Source organism: Cherax quadricarinatus, chromosome 26, assembly GCF_038502225.1.
Source record: "Cherax quadricarinatus isolate ZL_2023a chromosome 26, ASM3850222v1, whole genome shotgun sequence".
Classification (NCBI taxonomy): domain Eukaryota; kingdom Metazoa; phylum Arthropoda; class Malacostraca; order Decapoda; family Parastacidae; genus Cherax; species Cherax quadricarinatus.
Window position 1 is genome coordinate 33,241,429 of NC_091317.1, and position 22,219 is coordinate 33,263,647.

The window sequence follows — 22,219 nt, forward strand, 5'->3', positions numbered from 1 at the left end:
TTTAATGCTCACCATCATCAGTGGGGAGGGTCCCACTGTGACTCGTGGTCATCATTTGGGGATTTCTCGCTTCTCATTCTCCATGTTTGAAATATGGATGCTCGTACCCATTTTGACTCGCCCTCAGTCTCTCTTGCATTGATCTTTCTATCTGCTCCTCGTCAATTGCACTTTATTGCACTTGGTCTGTTCTCCCGGATTTACACAACAGTGATTACTTTCCTATTCGTCTACTACGTATTCTCGACTGTCTCGTAGCTCTCTTTGGCAATTTGCACGAGCGAACTGGGACTTGTACTCTCATCTTACCACTTTGTGGGGACCCTCTTTCGTCCTCTATTGATGAACTAGTGCACCAGTTTTCAACCTTAGTTTTGACTGTGGCGTTACATTCTATTCCTGAAACCTCAGATAGACATTCTCAGACATGCATGCCTTGGTAGTCTCCTGTGTGTACCCATGCAATACGTTTGAAACGTGCTGTGTGGGGCCACTATCAATATAATTGGACCTCAGATAGTCTTAGATTTTAAGCGGGCAAGGGCAGTTGCTCACCGAGTCATACGCGACTGTAAACACACTTGTCGGCAAGACTACGTGTCTACAATTACCTCGTCTTTCCCTATGTGTGCAGTTTGGAAGAAGGTATGGAAGTTGTGTGGCAAGTACACTCCAAACCCAGCTCCTGTTTTGCAGGTTGCTGATGTTAGTGTAGCAGAACCTCGAAGTTGCCATAGAACTCAGGAACCATCATGTCTGTGTTTCCCAAGGGCTTCACCTTTGTCCCTCATTTCTTGTGTCTAAGTCTACCAAGGAGCAATTGCCCTTGGATTTCTCCTCTAATGGATTAGAGCCATGTAACATACCTTTCACTCTCCTAGAGCTAGACCACTCTTTCTGCCTGCCAGTCATTGGCAGCTGGGCCTGATTATGTTTATATCAGTATGCTAAAACATTCTACTGCCCTTACAGTCCTTTTGTGTCTTTTTCAATCTTATCTGAATGTGAGGGGTTCTTGCCCAACAATGGAAATCTGCCATTGTCCTACCGTTTCGCAAACCAGGCACCTCGGGGCTTCGTACCTCTCACTTCGTCCCATTGCTCTGACCAGTGCAGCATGCAAGGTGATGGAACGATTAGTGATTAGACGTCTGATATGGTATTTGGAGAGACTCGATAGTCTTTCTCCTCTCCAATATGGCTTTTGCAAGGGCCGCTCTACTTTGGACCCCTTTCTCCACTTAGATACGTATGTGCAAAATGCCTTTGCTAACAAACACTCCATCCTATCCGTCTTTTTTGATCTTGAGAAGGCATATGACACCGCTTGGAGGTACAACATTTTAGCCCAAGCCCACTCTTTAGGCCTCCACGGTAATCTGCCAACTTTCCTTACTTTCTTATCTGACAGACATTTTCGTGTCTGGGTAGGCGCCTCTCTCTCCTCAGACTTTGTTCAGGCTGAGTGTGTCCCACAAGGTTGTCCTTAACACTACCCTTTTTCTCTTGGCTATACTGTAAATGCCTTACCTTCCGTTCTTCTATCACATATTTGGCCATCACTATGTGGACGACTTTGCAATAGCTTACGCAGGTGTTGACTGTCGCCTGGTAGTGGCCTCCCTTCAGGATGCGAATCCCCTCAAGGAAGGTTCCTTGATGTTGGTAAGGGGCTCTTGATTTAGGGAATTGGATCTGTGCTCCAGTTCCCCAAATTAAGCCTGAATGCCTTCCACATCCCTCCCCCCAGGCGCTGTATAATCCTCCGGGTTTAGCGCTTCTCCCTTGATTATAATAATAATCAGGATGCGAATGACTGGGTTTCCCATTGGGCCACTTCTCATGGATTTAAATTTTCTAGTACAAAAACCCATTTCATTACCTTCACTAGATGTCCTCGTCTCAAATATTCCACTGTATTTACATGGCTCATGTATTCCAGAATGTGATACGGTCAAGTTTCTTGGCCTTCTCTTTGATCGCCGGTTGACATGGAAACCGCACATTTCCTCTTTGAAGGCTGCTTGCCATGGTCTGCAGAATCTCCTGAAAATTCTTGCACATCGTTCATGGGGTGCAAATCTCTGGACTCTCTATACCCCGGCCAGGATTGAACCCGCGGTCATAGTCTCAAAACTCCAGCCAGTCGTGTTAGCCACTAGACCAGCTAGCTACAATAAGATTCGTCCAACTAGGTATATTTCTACACCATAGGAAGGTTAGCACAGGCACCACTGGGACCACAAATGCAAGTTTTTACAGACGAATCTCCAGCTAGCGTGGCCGTGACGAACTCGTCACGGCCATGCTAGCTGGAGATTCGTCTGTAAAAACTTGCATTTGTGGTCACAGTGGTGCCTGTGCTAACCTTCCTATGGTGTAGAAATATACCTAGTTGGACGAATCTTATTGTGGCTAGCTGGTCTAGTGGCTAACGCGACGGGCTGGAGTTTTGAGACTGACCGCGGGTTCAATCCCGGCTGGGGTATGGTTTGTTTGCAATCGTGTCATTACGATTTCGTGAGTCACTCTGGACTCTCCTCTGTTTGCATTCCACCTTAGTCTTGTCCAAGCTGGATTATGAAGACCAATTCTATTCTGCAGCTTCTCCTACCACTAAGTTAATCCCCTTCATCATCAAAGGTCTACGTTTATGCCTTGGTGCCTTTCGTTCATCCCCTGTTGAATGCTGTGAAGGACAAGATTGCTGCAAGGGTTGTGAAAAATAAGAGGGGGCAGGAGGCACACCAGTGTCCAATGAGGGCTTCTCCTCCCCAATATAGTCGGAGATAGCATTAAGTGTCTCAGCGGACAAGGAAGTTGCTGATACCATGACTTCAGAGACAGGCAAGGTAGAGCAAGTAGAGATTGGGGAGACTATGGAGGGAACAAGAGGGGTCTGAGAGCGGATGGGAGTATGAACCTGGAGAGATGCACCAGCAGGGACAAAAAGAGTCCTGAGGTGGAACAGGAGAGGAAGGATGCTGAAAGGGGACTGGGGAAATAATATTATAATCAAAAAGAAGCACTAAGCCACAAGGGCTATACAGCGCTGCAGGGTAGGAAAGGAAGCAAGGGTATCTGGCGGCAGAAGGGGGGAGGGGCGATCAGTAGGTTACAGAAAACAGCGGGGCAGGGGATAGTGCAGGGTAGAGGGTAGCAAGAGATCGAGGTAGAAAGGGCTGAAGGTATCATCAGAGTTTGTGAAGTCAGTCAGTTGTCAAAAAGTCAATGAGAGAGTCCGGATGAAAGGTGGGTCCATCAGCGAGAAGGGAAGGTAAAGAGAGAGCAGCGGAGCGAAGACGACGACGCAGGCAAATTCTGCATGCTCATTGATAAAGTGGGCAGTCTAACAGAATGTGGCTGACCGATAATGGAACCTGACAATTCTCAGAGGAGCAGGGTGCCTCTCCAGTAGATATTCATGCAAGGCCTTGCAGACTGAGAAACTAGTGGGTGAGAAGTAGAGGTAGGAAGAGGTAAGGAGGTGGGGGTTTCAGAGGGTACAACCACAACAAAAGAACTAGACGGATGGCCCCGGAAGACACTGCACTGGAGGAGCTGGTAGGTGGGGAGGGGGGATCGCCAAGGTTAGAGGTCTCCTAGCTACTCAAGAATAAGGAACACAGGGAAGATTCCCCTGAAGGTGGAGTCGAGAGAGAGCCATAGCATAAACAAGGCCTTCGCTCTCCTTAAGACAACAGATTTCACGTTCATTATGATAGACCTGACATTGGTGGGAAAAAGAAGGGCAAGTTTCATTGCAATTAAGACAAGTGGAGGGAAGACTGAAAGGTGTATAGGCATGATCTGTGGCACTGTTGGGGTGTGGGGACCACTTCAGGGACCTCTAGGCAATGTTCTGTGATATAAACGGAGGACGGGAGTTCACAACAGTTAAAGGTTAAGCGGGCATTGTTACTGGGAAAGTACCTCTGCCCATAAGCGGGCAGGACATGTGTATCCACTTTGAGAATTGGAAGGTCCTGAAGGGCTAATTGCTCTAAAATACCACTGCAAGACAGAAAATCACTGTACAGTGGTACGTGATAAGACCACCATACCACTCCAAGAATTGAGAGTAGCATGCTTGTGAACTGGGACAGGTACGCTATCAATGGAAGTAAGATGGGAAAGATCACGAGCTTGGCCTGCATTCTGAACAGTAATGATGCACACACTGCTCTGAAGAGCGTGAAAGGATATATTTTGGCCAATGTGTTGTATAAGAGCTTTACCAATACTGTGGTCTGAAAGATAATCAGTTGGAGATGTCGGTTGCAAGGAAAATAATTTGGTCCACCGTGCACTTGTAAACATGGCGTGTAAAGGAAGTGGGCGTCACGTAGGTAGTTTCTGGGTCGAATGAGCAGAAGTCTAAAGACCGTTATCAGCAAAAGGTCTGGAATGTTTAGGCGTAGGACTGCAAGCAGCCTGACCCGAGGCAGGTGGGCGATCCGAAAACTGTCACACTATGTGGGGAAGTCAGACGCATAGTTAAAGACGTTCGAGCGGCAGAGGCACTAGAAAAAAACGGGCAGAGCCTCAGCACCTGGAGCAAGTGACAAAGCATCACTAGCAGATGGTGGGAGGGGGGGGGGGGTCTGGAGAATGGTCCAATACAGCCAGGTCAGAACAGGATGCAGTAACAAAAAGGGGCCTGGGAGGAGGGAAGGGGGTTCATGCAATGAAGATTCCATGATAGTGGCACTTGGATGGCAACCTCACATCCACTGAGCCACCTCGGTAGACAAAAGAGAGGGTGGTCGGACACCCACCACAAAGCATACCTTCCTCTGCTGCCACCTCCCAGAACCGACAAGCAGCCTCCAGAGATACACCCGTCACCTGCAGGACACCCTGCTCTACCTCCTGGAAATCCGGGAAGGGAGCAGGGCGCCTCCAGATGATCCAGATTCCACAGCAAACTACACTACTTCCGAGGGACCCCAGCACACTTCCCCCTACCTAGAAACTAATGCCAGAGGGAAGGACCCCAGAGGCTACTAATGGGACAGAAAAAGAAAGATTGGGAGGAGGGGAAGAAAGGGAAAAGGGAGGATGGGATAGGGAAGGGGGGATTGGGGGGTAATTAGGTTCGGTCTGAGGAAGGAGACCAAAAGGTCTAATTCCTCAGAGGAAGAGCCTCTTTACCACACCAAGGAGCTTTCCCTTGAAGAGAAAATAATGGTCCAAGTATTTTCTATTTCCCAGGTGCTGTATGACCCCTATGGGTTAAATACCTCCACATGAATATAATTTTCTTAGTGTTTCTGTATCTGTGAAATGGCTGGGTGAAGTACCACTTTCTGGTTCTGGCTTTGCCTGGGCGGAATACAATGATCCTCAATAACAGTTTTCAACAACCTTTTTCTGAAGAAGTCACTCCTCATACCTCACTCACTCATATCTCATGGATAATTTCCCACAGATTTCATTTTCACTTGACAGCTGCCTTCTCCATTTCTCAATACTGGTGGGCCAGACAGCAGAAAGGTACATTCTGAGCTCTAAAAGATACCATTCTAAACTGGGGGTCCAAGAGGGACCACAGCTCTGCCACCTTACTCAGTGATATTCTTCTGCTTGATAACTGCTGCTGAGCAGGTGCAGAGCCTACAGCTGGAACCGGCACACTAAAACGATGGGCAAGTGGAGGCTGAACTGAGCATAATAGCACATGTAAAACTATACTGTAGCTAGTAGTAGGCATAAGGTAAGACGTAGGTGGTGTATTCCAGGTATGGTGCCTGCAAAAGAAATCACAAGAGCAGAAAAAACAAACTAAAGCAACAAATATCAACTTTTTATCATTTCCCTGTTCACTAGACAGCATATGGGCAATGTTATTGATGATGCTTGTACAGTGGAACCTCGGCACTCAAACTTAATTGGTTCCAGAAGGCTGTTCAAGTGCTGTTCTGTTTGAGTACCGAACAAATTTTTCCTAACTAATTTTCTTTTTGGTTGGTTGGTTATCACTAATCCCTCTTAGGCCCCGTGGTGACTTTTTTATTTGTTTAAATAACATCAAAAAATGCAAAGAAACAGTTTACAGTGAAGTTCTGGCAGGTCATGTTTGTTTGGTCGAGTGCCGAGCAAACAGTCGACTACTGAGCAATTTGTTTACCGAACAAAGCGTTCAAATGCCGAACTGTTAGAGTACCAAGGTTCCACTATGTCAGGCAGCTCATATGTATACTAGTAATGAATTCCGCTCATCTCTCTCACTTACTTACCTTGGAGACGCTATAGGAGGATGAATTTTCATGTGCTTTTGACCCCTATTTTGGACTTCCTGTTGGATTGTTAGACAGCTAATATTTTAGTTACCAGTGATTGTAACGGGTCCTGTAAGTTTAGTATGGAAGAAAATGCTTCTATTTTGGCCCTAGTGAACTGAAGAAAATTTGGAGTTGCAAAGATAACTATTTCAAGAATCTCTGATATTAGCATTCTCAAGAATAAAACAGGTAATTAAAGCTAACAGCAGAATGACCCAACATTAGGTTAAAAATACATGTATAGTAAGTTTTCAGTTCATTGTATCATTTCTCCTTTTATTAATTTTTTTTTTTTATGTAAAATGTTGATAATTTTTACAGAGTCGATGATTTCTTTTGCATGCACTGTAGGCCCCCTCAGCCCCTGACTCAGAAAAGTATCTATGATTCAGAGGACACACACACACACACACACACACACACACACACACACACACACATTGATCATAAACAAAACAATAGGTATTAAAATACTGTATTTAAAACTGCAAAAAAAAAAAAAAAATATATATAATTCATAGTTAAGTAACAAAAGTGATAGTAATTTTTTGCAAAACTTATTACACAGAGCATTAAAAGGAATAATAATAATCTTACAAATATGTTGTCTCAGACTCAGAATTTTAACACGACTGCAACACTTCAAAAAGTACACAGGATTCGAACCTATGGCAAGCCGGCGCTCTAACAAATGTTACCTTTACTGTACAGCCTCTCCTCACTTAGCAACGCATTAGTTAACTGACGACGGGCTCTCGGACCAGTATACCTAAATAATGTATATTAGAGCTGATTTCCTCTATTCTGTATCACAACATACAGTAAACTACTGTATAAACATTTAGAAAATATACTAAAAATGTTATAAATGGTGCGAAGGTGACAAAGCAATATCAAAGATGGTCGACAAACCCACCACCATTATAGTATGCTCCTTAGTGACAAATTCATTTACCGACAGTCTTAGGAATGGAACTCCATCGTTAAGTGAGGAAAGGCTGCATATTAACAGGTGCTCCTCGACTTACAATGCGGTTATGTTCTGACGAGCTGTATAGCCCTTGTGGCTTAGCGCTTCTTTTTGATTATTATAATAATAATAATATGTTCTGACGAACCTAAGTCGAAAATATGAACATAGGCTAAGTCAAATACGAATACTATATGCTAAATATGTAAATAACTCTCTGAATAAACAAATACACCTACCATCCGACTTACGACCGAGTTTGGTTCCGAGAAACCAGTCATAAGTCAAACTTTACTACTGAATATCAACAAAACATTTTTGTAATGACTATTTTATTGTTTTATTTTGGTATTTCATGTTTTACTTTACTTTTTATGTTGTTAGTACTGTATTTTATACTGTAAGGTTTAGGATAAACACTGTACAACACAAATAGTTGTTTATTTCCCAGAAATTTGGCATAAAAAACACGGTCATAAGTCGAGCAGGTCGTAAGTCGGATGGTAGGTGTAATTACTAAATAAATACCAGTATTGAAAAGTAAAAACAATATACAAGTTACAGACTTTCTGCCTTCATGATGGGTAATTATCTTAAGCTTCACCTCCAAAGTAGTAATAGCTTTTGCAACATAGTAAAGTTGAACCATCATAAGTCGCAGGGCACCTGTACAGACAAATGCTCAAATTTAACGAAAAAACAATTTGTATAAAATTAATGAAGTATATAACATACATTTTTTTTTTATTAACACATCAGCTGATTCGCACCAAGGCAGGGTGGCCCGAAAAAAAAAAAAAAAACTTTCATCATTCACTCCATCACTGTCTTGCCAGAGGGGTGCTTTCCACTAGTTTTAAAATTGCAACATTAACACCCGTCCTTCAGAGTATAGACACTGTACTTCCCATCTCCAGGACTCGAGTCCAGCCTGCCGGTTTCCCTGAATCCCTTCATAAATGTTACCTTGCTCACACTCCAACAGCACATCAAGTATTAAAAACCATTTGTCTTCATTCACTCCTATCAAATACGCTCGCACACGCTTGCTGGAAGTCCAAGCCCCTCGCGCACACAACCTCCTTTACCCCCTCCCTCCAACCCTTTCTAGGCTGACCCCTACCCCGCCTTCCCTCCACTACAGATTTATACTCTCGAAGTCATTCTGTCTTGTTACATTCTCTCTACATGCCCGAACCACCTCAACCCCTCCTCAGCCCTCTGGATAATAGTTTTGGTAATCCCACACCTTGTCCTAAGAGAAGTGAATGCAAGGGTCTTGGCAAGAGGTGTGGAGTTAAAAGATAGAGAATCAAACACAAAGTGGGAGTTGTCACAGTTGCTCTTTGCTGATGACACTGTGCTTTTGGGAGATTCTGAAGAGAAGTTGCAGAGGTTGGTGGATGAATTTGGTAGGGTAAGAGAAAAAAATTGTGAATATAGGAAAGAGTAAGGTTATGAGGATAACAAAAAGATTAGGTGATGATTGATTGGATATCAGATTGGAGGGAGAGAGTATGGAGGAGGTGAATGTATTCAGATATTTAGGAGTGGATATGTCACCAGATGGGTCTATGAAGAATGAGGTAAATCATAGAATTGATGAAGGGGAAATGGGCGAGTGGTGCACTTAGGAGTCTGTGGAGACAAAGAACTTTGTCCTTGGAAGCAAAGAGGGGAATTTATGAGAGTATAGTTGTGCCGATACACTTGTATGGGTGTGAAACATAGGTGATGAATGTTGCAACGAGGAGAAGGCTGGAGGCAGTGGAGATGTCGTGTCTGAGGGCAATGTGTGGTGTGAATATAATGCAGAGAATTCGTAGTTTGGAAATTTGGAGAATGATAATATACATGCAAGACTAAATATAAAAATTAAAACCAAGTCTAAAATCGAGCATAATAAAAAGTTGTGCAATTTGTTAGTAGGGGCTAAAAAAAAAAAAAAAAAAATAAATATGTTTTACCTAGTAAAAAATTCAGTGAATGGGATATATACAAGAAAATACTGTAATAACATGAATAATAACATTAAAAAATAAAAATGCCAAGTGTTTAACTACACCTAACAGAAATGTTAGAATGTGAGTGAAGTTGAGTAAATGTTTATGACTTATGAGTACGGATGTATGCAAGATGTATATGCTCAATGAATTTGGTAAACATACATGTGTGTGAATGAGTAAATGTGTATGTATGTATAATTTGGGTAAACATGCATGTGTGGTCGAGTAAGTGGGTATACAAGTGAGTACACGAGGGGCTTGGACATCCAGCGGGTGTTTCAGAGTGTTAGATAGGAGCACAGACAAGTGGTTTTTATGACTGTGCTGTTGGAGTGTGAGCAAGGTAACATTTATAATGGGATTCAGGGAAACCAGTTAATTGGACTGGAGCCCTGGAGGTGGGAAGTACAGTGCCTGCACTCTTAAAAGACGGGCGAGAGGATGCTGCAGTTTAGAGGGGCATCTGAATGGTATCTACGTGTGATGAATGGTTTTGAAAACCGACAAGTATCTACGTTCCTCTGGCAAGACACTGATGGAGAGAGCAATGGTGAAAGCATTTCTTTATAATGTCACCCTACCTCAGTGGAAGATGGCCAGTGTGCTTAAAGTGGATGAGAGTAAATGCATGTGTTGTTCTGAGTGCATATGTATTAGTAATCAAGAGTTTTTTGTGTGTATCTGTAGTAGTTAGTAGTTATCAAAGGCACTTGTCAATAGACTTAGAGCAGTCACACGTGCATGTGTACATATACGTATGTACTCGCCTATATGTTGTTCCAGGGGTTGAGTCACAGCTCCTGGTCCTGCCTCTTTACTGGCCGCTACTAGGCCCACTCTCTCCCAGCTCTAACAGCTTTATCATATCTCTTTTTAAAGCTATATATGGATCCTGCCTCTACTACTTCACAATCCAGACTGTTTCACTTCCTGACAATTCTAAGGCTGAAGAAATGCTCCTAATATCCCTATGAACCATCTGGTTTTCAACGTTGTGTCCCCTTGTTCCTGTATCCTATCTCTGAAACATTTTGTGCCTGTTCACCTTGTCAATTCCTCTCAGTATTTTATGTCATTATCACATCCTTCCTGTTCATGCATGCATGTATATGTGTATGTGCATATACATGTTTTCCCTTAAAATGTAAAAAACAAAATATAATACCCTTATCAACAATGGATATAAAATTAAGAACCATCAATAATTACTCTCATATACTTTGTAAACAAAACTGTAGAGATTAGTGTAACTTCACATATCAGTTCAGATCACAGAATTCTTTAGTAATCAGCAGTAATGTCTACTGATCACTTATGCAACAAATTGACCCCTAAAGGTGGGACACCATGACCTAATTTGTAACTACAAATAGAAATAGAAAAGAACTCTCTCGCACATTTACATATATGAAATCAAACTCATGTCTCTAGGTTTTCTAACTTACATTTATCTTGGAAGGCTTTTGGTAAAAAATAATTCCACAAGTACTTTTAATTATCAGCTTTTGTCATGCAAATTTTGTTTTCACTTGGCATGTAACCACTAAATTGAAAGCTGAAAGATTTTACTCAAAATGTACTTAATTTTCAGTGTCCACATCTCTATGGTCATTATTAATATCAGTAATAACTAGAGTAATACTATTTAAAAAATATGGAATCCAACACAAAATGAGTAAATATGACTGTTTATGTGAAACAGAATTTTGTGATTGTGCAGATTCTAAATTTGCAGGACTTCTAGGAACAACCCTTGCAAATCTGGAGGTCTGACTGCACTCTACCCATCTTGCTGCCCAGGCATGAACTTTGCTCTGTGTCAATTTGCTTTTTATATGAACAATATTTTTACTGCACATGAACTGACTTGTTCTTATGTGATTTTTGATTTGTGGTAAGGAGAAAATATTGAGATATAATACAGCAATATGGTACAAAAGACACCCACCCTTGCTTAAGGGTAGTCAATATTAATAAAGCAGTCCACTGCTCTTTTATTGGAAGCTTGTTATCAGCACTGCATTATCGTTATTACTGCAAAAAATTAAGCAGATATAACTCATAGCTAAGTAAAAAAAAAAAATTACTGTGGAGGTAGCCAATCAGCAGGTTGGCAAACTGCTTTGCTCTTGTTAAGGTAAGCTTAATCATGCTTCAAAACCCATTAAAATGTATGATCATTACAAATGTGAACAAAATTTAAATTTTTGGGAATTTAAATTACTTAAAACAATTTATATAGTAAAAATGGAACAATACTATGTGCAAGAAGCAATCTCAATCATTACAGTACTGTAACCGTGTTTGTTCTGTGTGGGAGTCTCATAGTATATGTCACTTGTGCAAAGCAAGGAAGGCCAGTACATGCAAATCATTCTTTCCTAAATGTAAACTTTCACTAATAACTAATGTAACAATATCAAGTTTGTGTCACTTTTGTTTTTCTTTCTGGGCCACCCCACCTTGGTGGGATACGGACGGTGCGTCGAAAGAAAGATCAAGTTTGTTTAGACATTCACAAACTGAATGTAATTAAAATTCATTACTTATCCAAAGTAGTGTAACCTTAAAATATATGCTAGTACTATACTCTATAATTTGTTCCTATAATAGACCCATAAAATTTCCTTAAAAAGTCTCCCAACATACACATATTATGTCAATAGAATAAATTCTTAAGACTACAGTCATAACAAAAATATATTCATCAATGCATGTTGTTCACCTGTTTTACATTGTTCATCAAAGATAATAAAGTGGCTTTATATCTTTGGCTTATAAAACTGACAACTTACAGTATAATGAACTATTTTAAATGTGTTCACCCACTGATTCCCTTTATTTGTATACCTCATCTCTTACCAGGCTTTATGTACTTATTCATCTTAAATAATAATGGAATATGGGTGAAAATAGGTTGTAGCTGCCTAGCATCACCACACATACATCTGAATGGATTCTTTCTTAGTAATAAATAACATTTCATCTATTAGAAAAACAGTATTTGAGAAAACAAGAGATTTGAGTCTCTAGACAATCAATCCTTTAACACATCTAATAAACGTATGTCAACAATAAATTAAAAATTTATATATATATTACAAACTATACAACCATAGTAGCAGATCTTTGTGCATAATTAACACAGAGTGTAACACGTGATGTGGGACAGGTCCTGGAATGTGATTTAGGGATCTGGTGCTAATAAAATTAATGTCATGATAAATTATGCTTCTCATCTCTCAAAAACAGTGCCTTGATGCCAGTAAGGGGGCTCTTGATTCAAGAATGTGAACCCATCTTCCCCTTCCTTGGAACCAACCTGATTGCCTCCCATTCTCAGGAGCTGTATGACCCGTAAAATTTAACACTGTCCCATGAATGTATTAATACTAAGTGACTCACCATTACCTATACAAAAGTCTCTTGCTTTCAGAAAGCAAAGATTAATTATATATTTCTTGAGTCTCTATACAGTACTTAACTATACATCTGGCAAGAATTTACTTATAACAACGTAAGTTATATGAAATTTTATACATAAAATTGTCTAGGAATTATTTCTATTTATCAAATAAAAGTCCAAATCCCTAATTATAAATACAGTAGGGCCCCAATTTACCACACTGTGATCTGCATCTTGCGCATGACCTTAGTACTTACTAATTACTTACAAAACTCATTTGTAGTTAAAATTAAGTACCTGTATTGCAAATATTCAAACAAATTATGCAAAACATACAATTTTCTTTTTACCAAATTTATTAATACTTTGTGGATGTTCACTTTATGCATGTATAGAGAAATTATGTGGGGGTACAGACTGGTCAAGAACCATAGATTTAACCCTTTCTGGGTCCAGACCCCTGATCTGAAACTTGTCTACAGGGTCCAAGAATTTTCAAAAGAAATGTTATTTTTTTCTTATGAAATGGTAGAGAATCTTTCTGAAGGTAATAAAAAGTACGAAATTTGACAGGAAAACTGATGAAATTACACTCTCCCAGATTTTGCTGCATCAGTGATATTTACGTATCAGCGATTTTGCCCACTGACTCCCATTTCAGGCCAATTATATTATTCCAGTCGACCAAATTTTTAGCTATTTTGCTAGTATTACTTCTATTTTATCGATTGTGCATGAGAAATCGCCAAATCAACTACCCAATAAGATTATTGGAAATTGGTAATTTGGCGAATTTCACACAAAGTTCAAAATATTCCAATTTCAAAATAGGGTCCTGAATAAACAATGCAGGCATTCCTGGAACTAAAATAACATTTTCTTTGTTTATTAGTTATGTTTCCAGGCTTTATAGATAAATTCCACTTTGATTTTTTATTCACATAATGAATTTTTATTCACACCAAAAAATAGATTTACTGTTATGCAATATTTTGATAACTGTATAAATAATACCAGCCGACGTGAATTAGACGAGTGATGTCATTTGTTTACTCTTGAACATTGGCAAAAACTGAACGGTTGTGCTACTTTGAGCTCAATTTCAAGCTATTTTCGGTACTAAAACCAATCAAAATCATCTCTATTTCTGTAATATATCTTCCATTCTATCAATTGAGACCAAGACACTTTGAATACAACCATAAAAAAACGTACAAAAATACACTGCAAAATTGCCATTTTAATAAAAATAAGTCTCAGTTTATAAGAAAATCTTTTTATGCATGTAAAATGTTAGATTTTTTTTTTTAGTAGAGATGGGTCAAGATCTGTAAGATTAAATAATTACTGTACACCGAGTGGCAGCTGGATATGGTCAGTGGGCAAGCTGTGGGTACCTTATGCTATAACCCTCACACAATTATATTCACCACTACCTTCCCACACTACATACCCTACTCCATTCCTTCCCCTTCCCTCTTCTTTCTGTATCTCACCCTCTCTTCCTCTGACAGGTGGTATAAACATTGGTAACTGACACCAATAAATTGATTTTAAAGGACAGGCAAAAGAACACTAGGGCATTTATCATTAAGCTTTTTGGTCCTGGGACCTTGATCACTTCCAACACAGAGGCTGAAAAATAGCAGCATATATAGGCAGAAAGTGGAGTGTGACACACAGTGACCTGAAAAATGCAAGACTTATTTGGGATGAGGTCAGGTAGACAATGAAGTCAAATGATTCCTGCTTTGTTAGATAGGCTGAGTTTTGCCTGGTTGAGCATCATATATGCCAGTATTTTTGAAAAACACTGGCATATATGATACTCAACCAGGTAAAGCTGAACTTATGTGACACAGGAATCATGTGACCTCACTATCTGACATCTCAAATAGTCCAAATTGCATTTTTCAGGTCAGTGTCACTCATACTCAACTTTCTGCCTATATATACTGTTATTTTCAACTTCTATGTTAGAAGTAATCAAGGTTCCAGGACAGACACTTTCTAATAAATGTGTCCTAGTGTTTGTTCACTCATATTATTAAATCTCTGACACAAACTCCATTCCGATTAATAAATACTTACTGTATAGTAAATTAAACAATGTTTAATATTATTGGTATGTGGAAAAAACAGTAATGATTTAACTATTTGGTAAACAGCCTCAAATAAAAAAATAAATGAAAGTAGAAAAGGAATTTTAAAGCTCAAGAGCTCATCTTCAATTACAACATTGGTATCTATGGCAAACATGTTCTGAGTATCAAACACTAACAATGACTTCAAAAAAGGAATTAACATCTTAAGTTGAGGCCCTACTTTATGTCCCTTCAAAAAGTGCACTTGAATGCTAATATAGAATGAAAACTACCCAGCCTTGATACTAAGTCCAGTATCTAGGCCTAACATTTGCTTTGTAATTTCATATGTTGAAAAGGAGACGGCCACCATTGGAATTGCTCGCATATAATTAATGCTCATTCCTCTATACAAACCTCGAGTAATGCCATTCTCCTTGTAGATAAGACGCAATGTATCCACCATACCCATCCTGTTGAAGAAAAAGATTAGACTTAAATTACAACCATTTGATGATACAGTACCATCATATTAAGGATAAAATAAAGCATAACATAGTAATTTGCCAAGCATTTTTTTTAGCCAATGCTATACGCAGTAGAATGCGCAGTTTAACAAAATATTAGTAGGTTAATATTGATTTAGGCTTCATGAAGCACAAGAGAAATAAGAACTGTATACCATTTATAATTAGAATACATTATCAGTATTGTTACACAAGTGAAAAAAGTATTGCACTATGTCCATTTTATTCATTCATACATAATTAATTTATAAGTAAAGTAAGTAGTTTACTCAGGTATACACAAATACAGTTATAGATTATCATACATAGCATATGTGTAGAGAACCTAAGATAACCCCCAAAAAACAGTCAGTTTCCATTGGGGTCCTTTTAATTCCTTATTATTACACTATAAAGGAGATAATACATATCTTATTATACTATAAAGGAGATATACTAGGAATAAGGTAAAATAAGTTATATTCAAATGCATTAGATAAAAAAAATAAAAAATCATTCTCCTCCCTTTCTGTCACTACATTCATCAGACCTTTTGGCACTCTTCTTGAACTGGTTCATGCTATGACTGGCTTTGACATGTGCAAGTAATCTGTTCCATTTCTTTATTGATGTACAATAAAAGGTGTTTTAAGCCTGGGTACTACAAAGTTGTGCTCTCTCCCTCTAGTACTATGATTGCTTTGGTTCTCAGTCTTGACAAAATTGGCAGCAAGATATTCTGGACACTGAGCAATTTCATAAACAGCACTACATTTTTTTTTTAACATACATATCTCAACAAGGTAGGTGAGGAAAAAAAAAAAATTATTCATTCATTCAAAATCTATCTTGCCAAAGGTGTGTATGCAGACATCACAATTCAAATAACCCTCTGAACTACATCACCATTCCTCCAAGGTGGAGCCTCATCTGAACTGTGATGTCAACACATCTTTGGCAAGACAGCATCTGAATGAATGACGGTGAATGTGTGTTTTTTTGGTGACCATACCTGCACTTTAAAGGAGGGGTTTGAGATATTGGCAGTTTGGAAGGATATGTTGTGCATCTTTATACTTATATACTTCTAAACTGTTGTATTCTGAGCACCTCTGCAAAAACAGTGATTATGTGTGAGTGAGGTGAGTGTTGAATGATGAAAGTATTTTCTTTTTGGGGATTTTCTTTCTTTTTGGGTCACCCTGCCTTGGTGGGAGACAGCTGACTTGTTAAAAAAAAAAAAAAAAAAAAACTAGGGAGACGGCCAGTGTTAGTTTAGTTTAATATCTTTATTATGTACCCCATACCCATTCTGTGGGCAAGCAAATCTTAAAAAAAAAATAAAAATAAATAAATAAATAAATTACAATTTATGGACAGAAAACGTATTTGCATCAATAGTTAATGCAAACCCTGACAACCAATGAGATGTTAACTCCCATCTATGGAAAATCTGTGGCACTTTGAATACAAGAGGATAAATTGGTGACCTGAGTACGAACTCAGAAGTCTACCCTAGTTGAAACTTTGATGCTGAACACATGCAAAGGTAAACTAAACTCAAAATGTGTTAGACCATAATTAGTTATACTTACCAAACAAAGATACTGTAAACAAAGAAAAAGCTAAATGATATGCCACAAATAACTCCAAGAATGAAGAAATATGAATTACAAAGAAAGCTTGAAAACAAAAAAATGTCTTCGAAAATAGACAGGACAAAAAGAGGTGATGTTAAAACCACATCAAAAAACAATACAAAAGGAAGAATCTGTTAGCATCATTAGCAGGGCTAACCACTTAAAAAAAAAAAAAAAAAAAAAAAAAAGGTCTTCCCAAATCAGCATTGCATTCTGAGGGAGTGACAGGAATGTAGCAGTTCAGAAGGTCATTTGAACTGTGATGTCTGCACACCTCTGGGAAGACAACTATTCAATGAATGCATTTTTTTTTTCCGAGGGGAAGGAGCCAAATGAAATGCTGAAATAGGATCCAAGAGGTAGTGTGTTCTTTAAGAAAAAAAAAATCAAGATGTGACACCACAGGGAGAGCTCTGCTCTTCTAAATACCAAATAGCCAATCACAGTCAATTATAATAATTTAGTCAAAGGTCAATCACAACCAATCATAATCACGAACAACCACAAACAACCAACCAACCAACCACAAACCACCAACCAACCACAAAAAAAACGATCACAACCAATCACACATACTCCTCTCCCACAAATAATTCCCAAAATAATTAACAATATTGGGGTCTTGAGTTGCTGATTTCACCAATACATTTTATCCACATATGCGACATAACACTAGGGTAGTTTCTTCACCATACATTAACGAGCAATTGTTTAAGCACTATCGTTAGAAAATTGAGGCAAGAATTTTTTTTTTTTCTAGTTGTCAAGATGCTAGGATGCATGCGACTTGTGTGCGGAATTAAGACAAACAAGAGAACAGAAAAAGAAAACTTTTCCATGGCAAATACAAGAATCATGCAACTTACTCTCTGTACAAGGCAGCATCCAGTGCATGAAAGAGATAAAAGAAATAATGTCATAAGTTATGACAATGATACATTGTGAAAACACAATACGGGAAATAAATATAACAGTTTGGTACAAATGGCATGCTGCTGACGGTAGTGAAGGAAGGCGACATGTTGCAGAATGAACTTTAATTGCAACCTTCCACTATGTAGAGTTTCATCAAATTCTTCGCATAACCATGGGCTTTCAACTTGATAAAGTTCTCTCCAGAGCAAAGTGGTGTGCCAATAAAAGTTTATTCTGCAACATGTCACATCTTCAACCATAACATTTCTGCAAGTCAATAAGCAAGTGCCAGAGACCATAAAAAAAAAAACATTAAATATATTACAAAGAAAAATATACGCAAGTACATACTAAATTTTTATAATTATCACCAAAAATACATCAAATTCAGCCTATTTTGTCTGGGGCACTTTCATTGTTAATGTACACATGAAGACATACCAAGTAATTTAGTAATTTAAGTAACAGTAAATGTAAATGTAAATTTAAGTAACAGTAAAAGTGACAGTAAATGCAGACTTGTATGGTGGGAGTATCCTAAATGTACAAATACAATCTTGTATGACAGCTTATACCAATGACCAAATAGCCCTATATGGGTGTGTAAAGGAAGAGAGTTGAAAGTGAACATAAGTAAGAGCAAGGTGAAAAGGGTATCAAATGAGTTGGGTAAAGAAAAATTTGATATCACAGTGGAGGGAAGGAGGGACTATGGAAGAAGTGAATGTGTTCAGATATTTGGTTGTAGACTTGTCAGAGGATGGGTTTATGAAGGACAAGGCTAACCATATAATCGATGAAGGAAAAAGGTGGGTGGTGCATTGAGGTATCTGTGGAAACAAAAAAACGTTATCCATAGAGGCAAAGAAGGGAATGTGTGAGAGTATGGCAGTACCAACACTATTATATGGGTGTGAGGCATGGGTTGTAAATGTTGCAGCAAGGAGGAGGCTGGCAGCAGTGGACATGTCGTGTCTAAGGGCAATGTGTGGCTTAAATATTGTGCAGAGAATTCGTCACGTGGAAATTAGGTGTGGAGTTACTAAAAATATTATTCAGAGGGTTGAAGAGGGGGTTGTTGAAAAGGTTTGGTTATTTAAAGAGGATGGAGCAAAACAGGATGACTTAGAGGGTGTATAAATCTGTACGGGAGGGGAGGAGGAGGAGGAGGAGGAGTAGAAGTCACCCTAGGAAAGGATGGAGGGAGAGGATAAAAGAGGTTGTGTGCAAGAGGCCTGGACATACAGCAGGCACGTGTGTGTGTTAGACAGGAGCGGAGACTAATTGATTTTGGGAAGTGGCGAGCTGTGAAGTCCCAAAAACCATATTTGTGAGCAAGGTAATATTTCGTGAAGGGATTCAGGAAAACAGGTTAGCTGGACTCGAGTCCTGGAGGTGGGAAGTGCAATGCCTGCACTTTAAAGGAGGAGTTTGGAATATTTGCTGTTTAGTGACATCTGAACTGTCATATCTGTGCACCTCTGCAAAAACTGACTGTGTGAATCATGGCGAGTTTCTTTTTTGGGTCACCCTGCCTTAGTGGGAGGGATACCATCCCAAATGACTATAAATGTAATCATAAGTAGTAAACTACGTCATATTGTCGACTAAATTCTGTTTAGCGATGAGGCGATACCAAATTTTTTGCTGATACTGTCAAATTTTGCCAATAGACAATGATGTCGATGTTCACCTTTAGGATAATACTGATACCAGCAAAAGTGACTAGCACACCCCTCCTGTTGAGTAGAACACAAATGCTACACTTGGGTATATTTATTGACAAAACTTCTTTGGCTGCACAGCAGGCATCATCAGTTGAATACAGAGGTAATTACCATAAAGACAGTATATGGAGAGGTGCTTTAAGGTGATCAGTCACTCGGTCTGGGATAGCCAGTCTCTTAGTCTTTGCAAAGCAGAAGCATGATGCCAGAGACTTGTGTACAAGAACAAGAGTGAAGTGCAGCAGGTTGAGGATGACATCACAGGTGAGTGGGACCCACAAGTGGAGGTAGCTCATGCCAAACAATGGTTAGCAACAGAATTGTAGAAGATATCCCCTATTGTTAACAACTGTTGAACACTAACACATTCAGAACATATTCAGTCTCCAAAACAGTGTGCATCCTCTTTTAAGATAAGTTACTATGTGCCTCAACCCTCATTACTCTGGGCTACTCTATCCTTATCTCATCTACAGTGTCTGTGACTGAGATATATAACAGGAAATCACCTAGTCACTAGTAACTCAATAAAAACCTTGTGTTCAAATGATCACTTGAGCAAATGCAAGATGACACACCCTGCTCCTCAAAAGGTCAAATTTATTCAACATGCAAACATTCTTACTTTTGTACATACTATATACTGAATAATCAATACAAATATAAACCCAACTCCGAAGCTTTTTCTGTAGAGAGGGAGCAAAACTCACTGGCATAATGCAAGAAATAAATACCTCTCTTTTTCTGTCTCATAAACACGCTAAGATAACAGGGATATCTTGCTACTCCTACTTACACTTTGGTCACACTTCACAGACACGCACATGCATATATATATATACATACATCTAGGTTTTTCTCCTTTTTCTAAATAGCTCTTGTTCTTTTTTATTTCTTCTATTGTCCATGGGGAAGTGGAAAAGAATCTTTCCTCCGTAAGCCATGCGTGTCGTATGAGGCGACTAAAATGCCGGGAGCAATGGGCTAGTAACCCCTTCTCCTGTATACAATTACTAAAAAAGAGAAGAAGAAAAACTTTATAAAACTGGGTTGCTTAAATGTGCGTGGATGTAGTGCGGATGACAAGAAACAGATGATTGCTGATGTTATGAATGAAAAGAAGTTGGATGTCCTGGCCCTAAGCGAAACAAAGCTGAAGGGGGTAGGAGAGTTTCAGTGGGGGGAAATAAATGGGATTAAATCTGGAGTATCTGAGAGAGTTAGAGCAAAGGAAGGGGTAGCAGTAATGTTAAATGATCAGTTATGGAAGGAGAAAAGAGAATATGAATGTGTAAATTCAAGAATTATGTGGATTAAAGTAAAGGTTGGATGCGAGAAGTGGGTCATAATAAGCGTGTATGCACCTGGAGAAGAGAGGAATGCAGAGGAGAGAGAGAGATTTTGGGAGATGTTAAGTGAATGTATAGGAGCCTTTGAACCAAGTGAGAGAGTAATTGTGGTAGGGGACTTGAATGCTAAAGTAGGAGAAACTTTTAGAGAGGGTGTGGTAGGTAAGTTTGGGGTGCCAGGTGTAAATGATAATGGGAGCCCTTTGATTGAACTTTGTATAGAAAGGGGTTTAGTTATAGGTAATACATATTTTAAGAAAAAGAGGATAAATAAGTATACACGATATGATGTAGGGCGAAATGACAGTAGTTTGTTGGATTATGTATTGGTAGATAAAAGACTGTTGAGTAGACTTCAGGATGTACATGTTTATAGAGGGGCCACAGATATATCAGATCACTTTCTAGTTGTAGCTACACTGAGAGTAAAAGGTAGATGGGATACAAGGAGAATAGAAGCATCAGGGAAGAGAGAGGTGAAGGTTTATAAACTAAAAGAGGAGGCAGTTAGGGTAAGATATAAACAGCTATTGGAGGATAGATGGGCTAATGAGAGCATAGGCAATGGGGTCGAAGAGGTATGGGGTAGGTTTAAAAATGTAGTGTTAGAGTGTTCAGCAGAAGTTTGTGGTTACAGGAAAGTGGGTGCAGGAGGGAAGAGGAGCGATTGGTGGAATGATGATGTAAAGAGAGTAGTAAGGGAGAAAAAGTTAGCATATGAGAAGTTTTTACAAAGTAGAAGTGATGCAAGGAGGGAAGAGTATATGGAGAAAAAGAGAGAAGTTAAGAGAGTGGTGAAGCAATGTAAAAAGAGAGCAAATGAGAGAGTGGGTGAGATGTTATCAACAAATTTTGTTGAAAATAAGAAAAAGTTTTGGAGTGAGATTAACAAGTTAAGAAAGCCTAGAGAACAAATGGATTTGTCAGTTAAAAATAGGAGAGGAGAGTTATTAAATGGAGAGTTAGAGGTATTGGGAAGATGGAAGGAATATTTTGAGGAATTGTTAAATGTTGATGAAGATAGGGAAGCTGTGATTTCGTGTATAGGGCAAGGAGGAATAACATCTTGTAGGAGTGAGGAAGAGCCAGTTGTGAGTGTGGGGGAAGTTCGTGAGGCAGTAGGTAAAATGAAAGGGGGTAAGGCAGCCGGGATTGATGGGATAAAGATAGAAATGTTAAAAGCAGGTGGGGATATAGTTTTGGAGTGGTTGGTGCAATTATTTAATAAATGTATGGAAGAAGGTAAGGTACCTAGGGATTGGCAGAGAGCATGCATAGTTCCTTTGTATAAAGGCAAAGGGGATAAAAGAGTGCAAAAATTATAGGGGGATA

The 22,219-nt window shown here is 39.2% G+C and overlaps 1 protein-coding gene across 3 annotated transcripts in view; it reads right to left on the reverse strand.

Moving 5' to 3' along the window:
- Positions 1 to 6,529: 6,529 nt before the first annotated feature.
- Positions 6,530 to 22,219, reverse strand: part of LOC128691720 (solute carrier family 25 member 16) — a 172,533-nt gene continuing 156,843 nt past the window's right edge. The window contains exons 7-8 of one of the 3 annotated variants that reach the window (XM_053780605.2): positions 15,168 to 15,223; positions 6,530 to 7,920 (exon numbers count right to left, since the gene is read on the reverse strand). In XM_053780605.2, the coding sequence (XP_053636580.2) occupies positions 7,595 to 7,920; positions 15,168 to 15,223 (382 nt within the window). In that variant the 3' untranslated portion in view covers positions 6,530 to 7,594. Of the gene's footprint in view, positions 15,224 to 16,268; positions 16,369 to 22,219 lie in introns of all 3 variants that reach the window. The other 2 variants (XR_011392461.1, XM_070088911.1) reach the window with 2 other exon arrangements.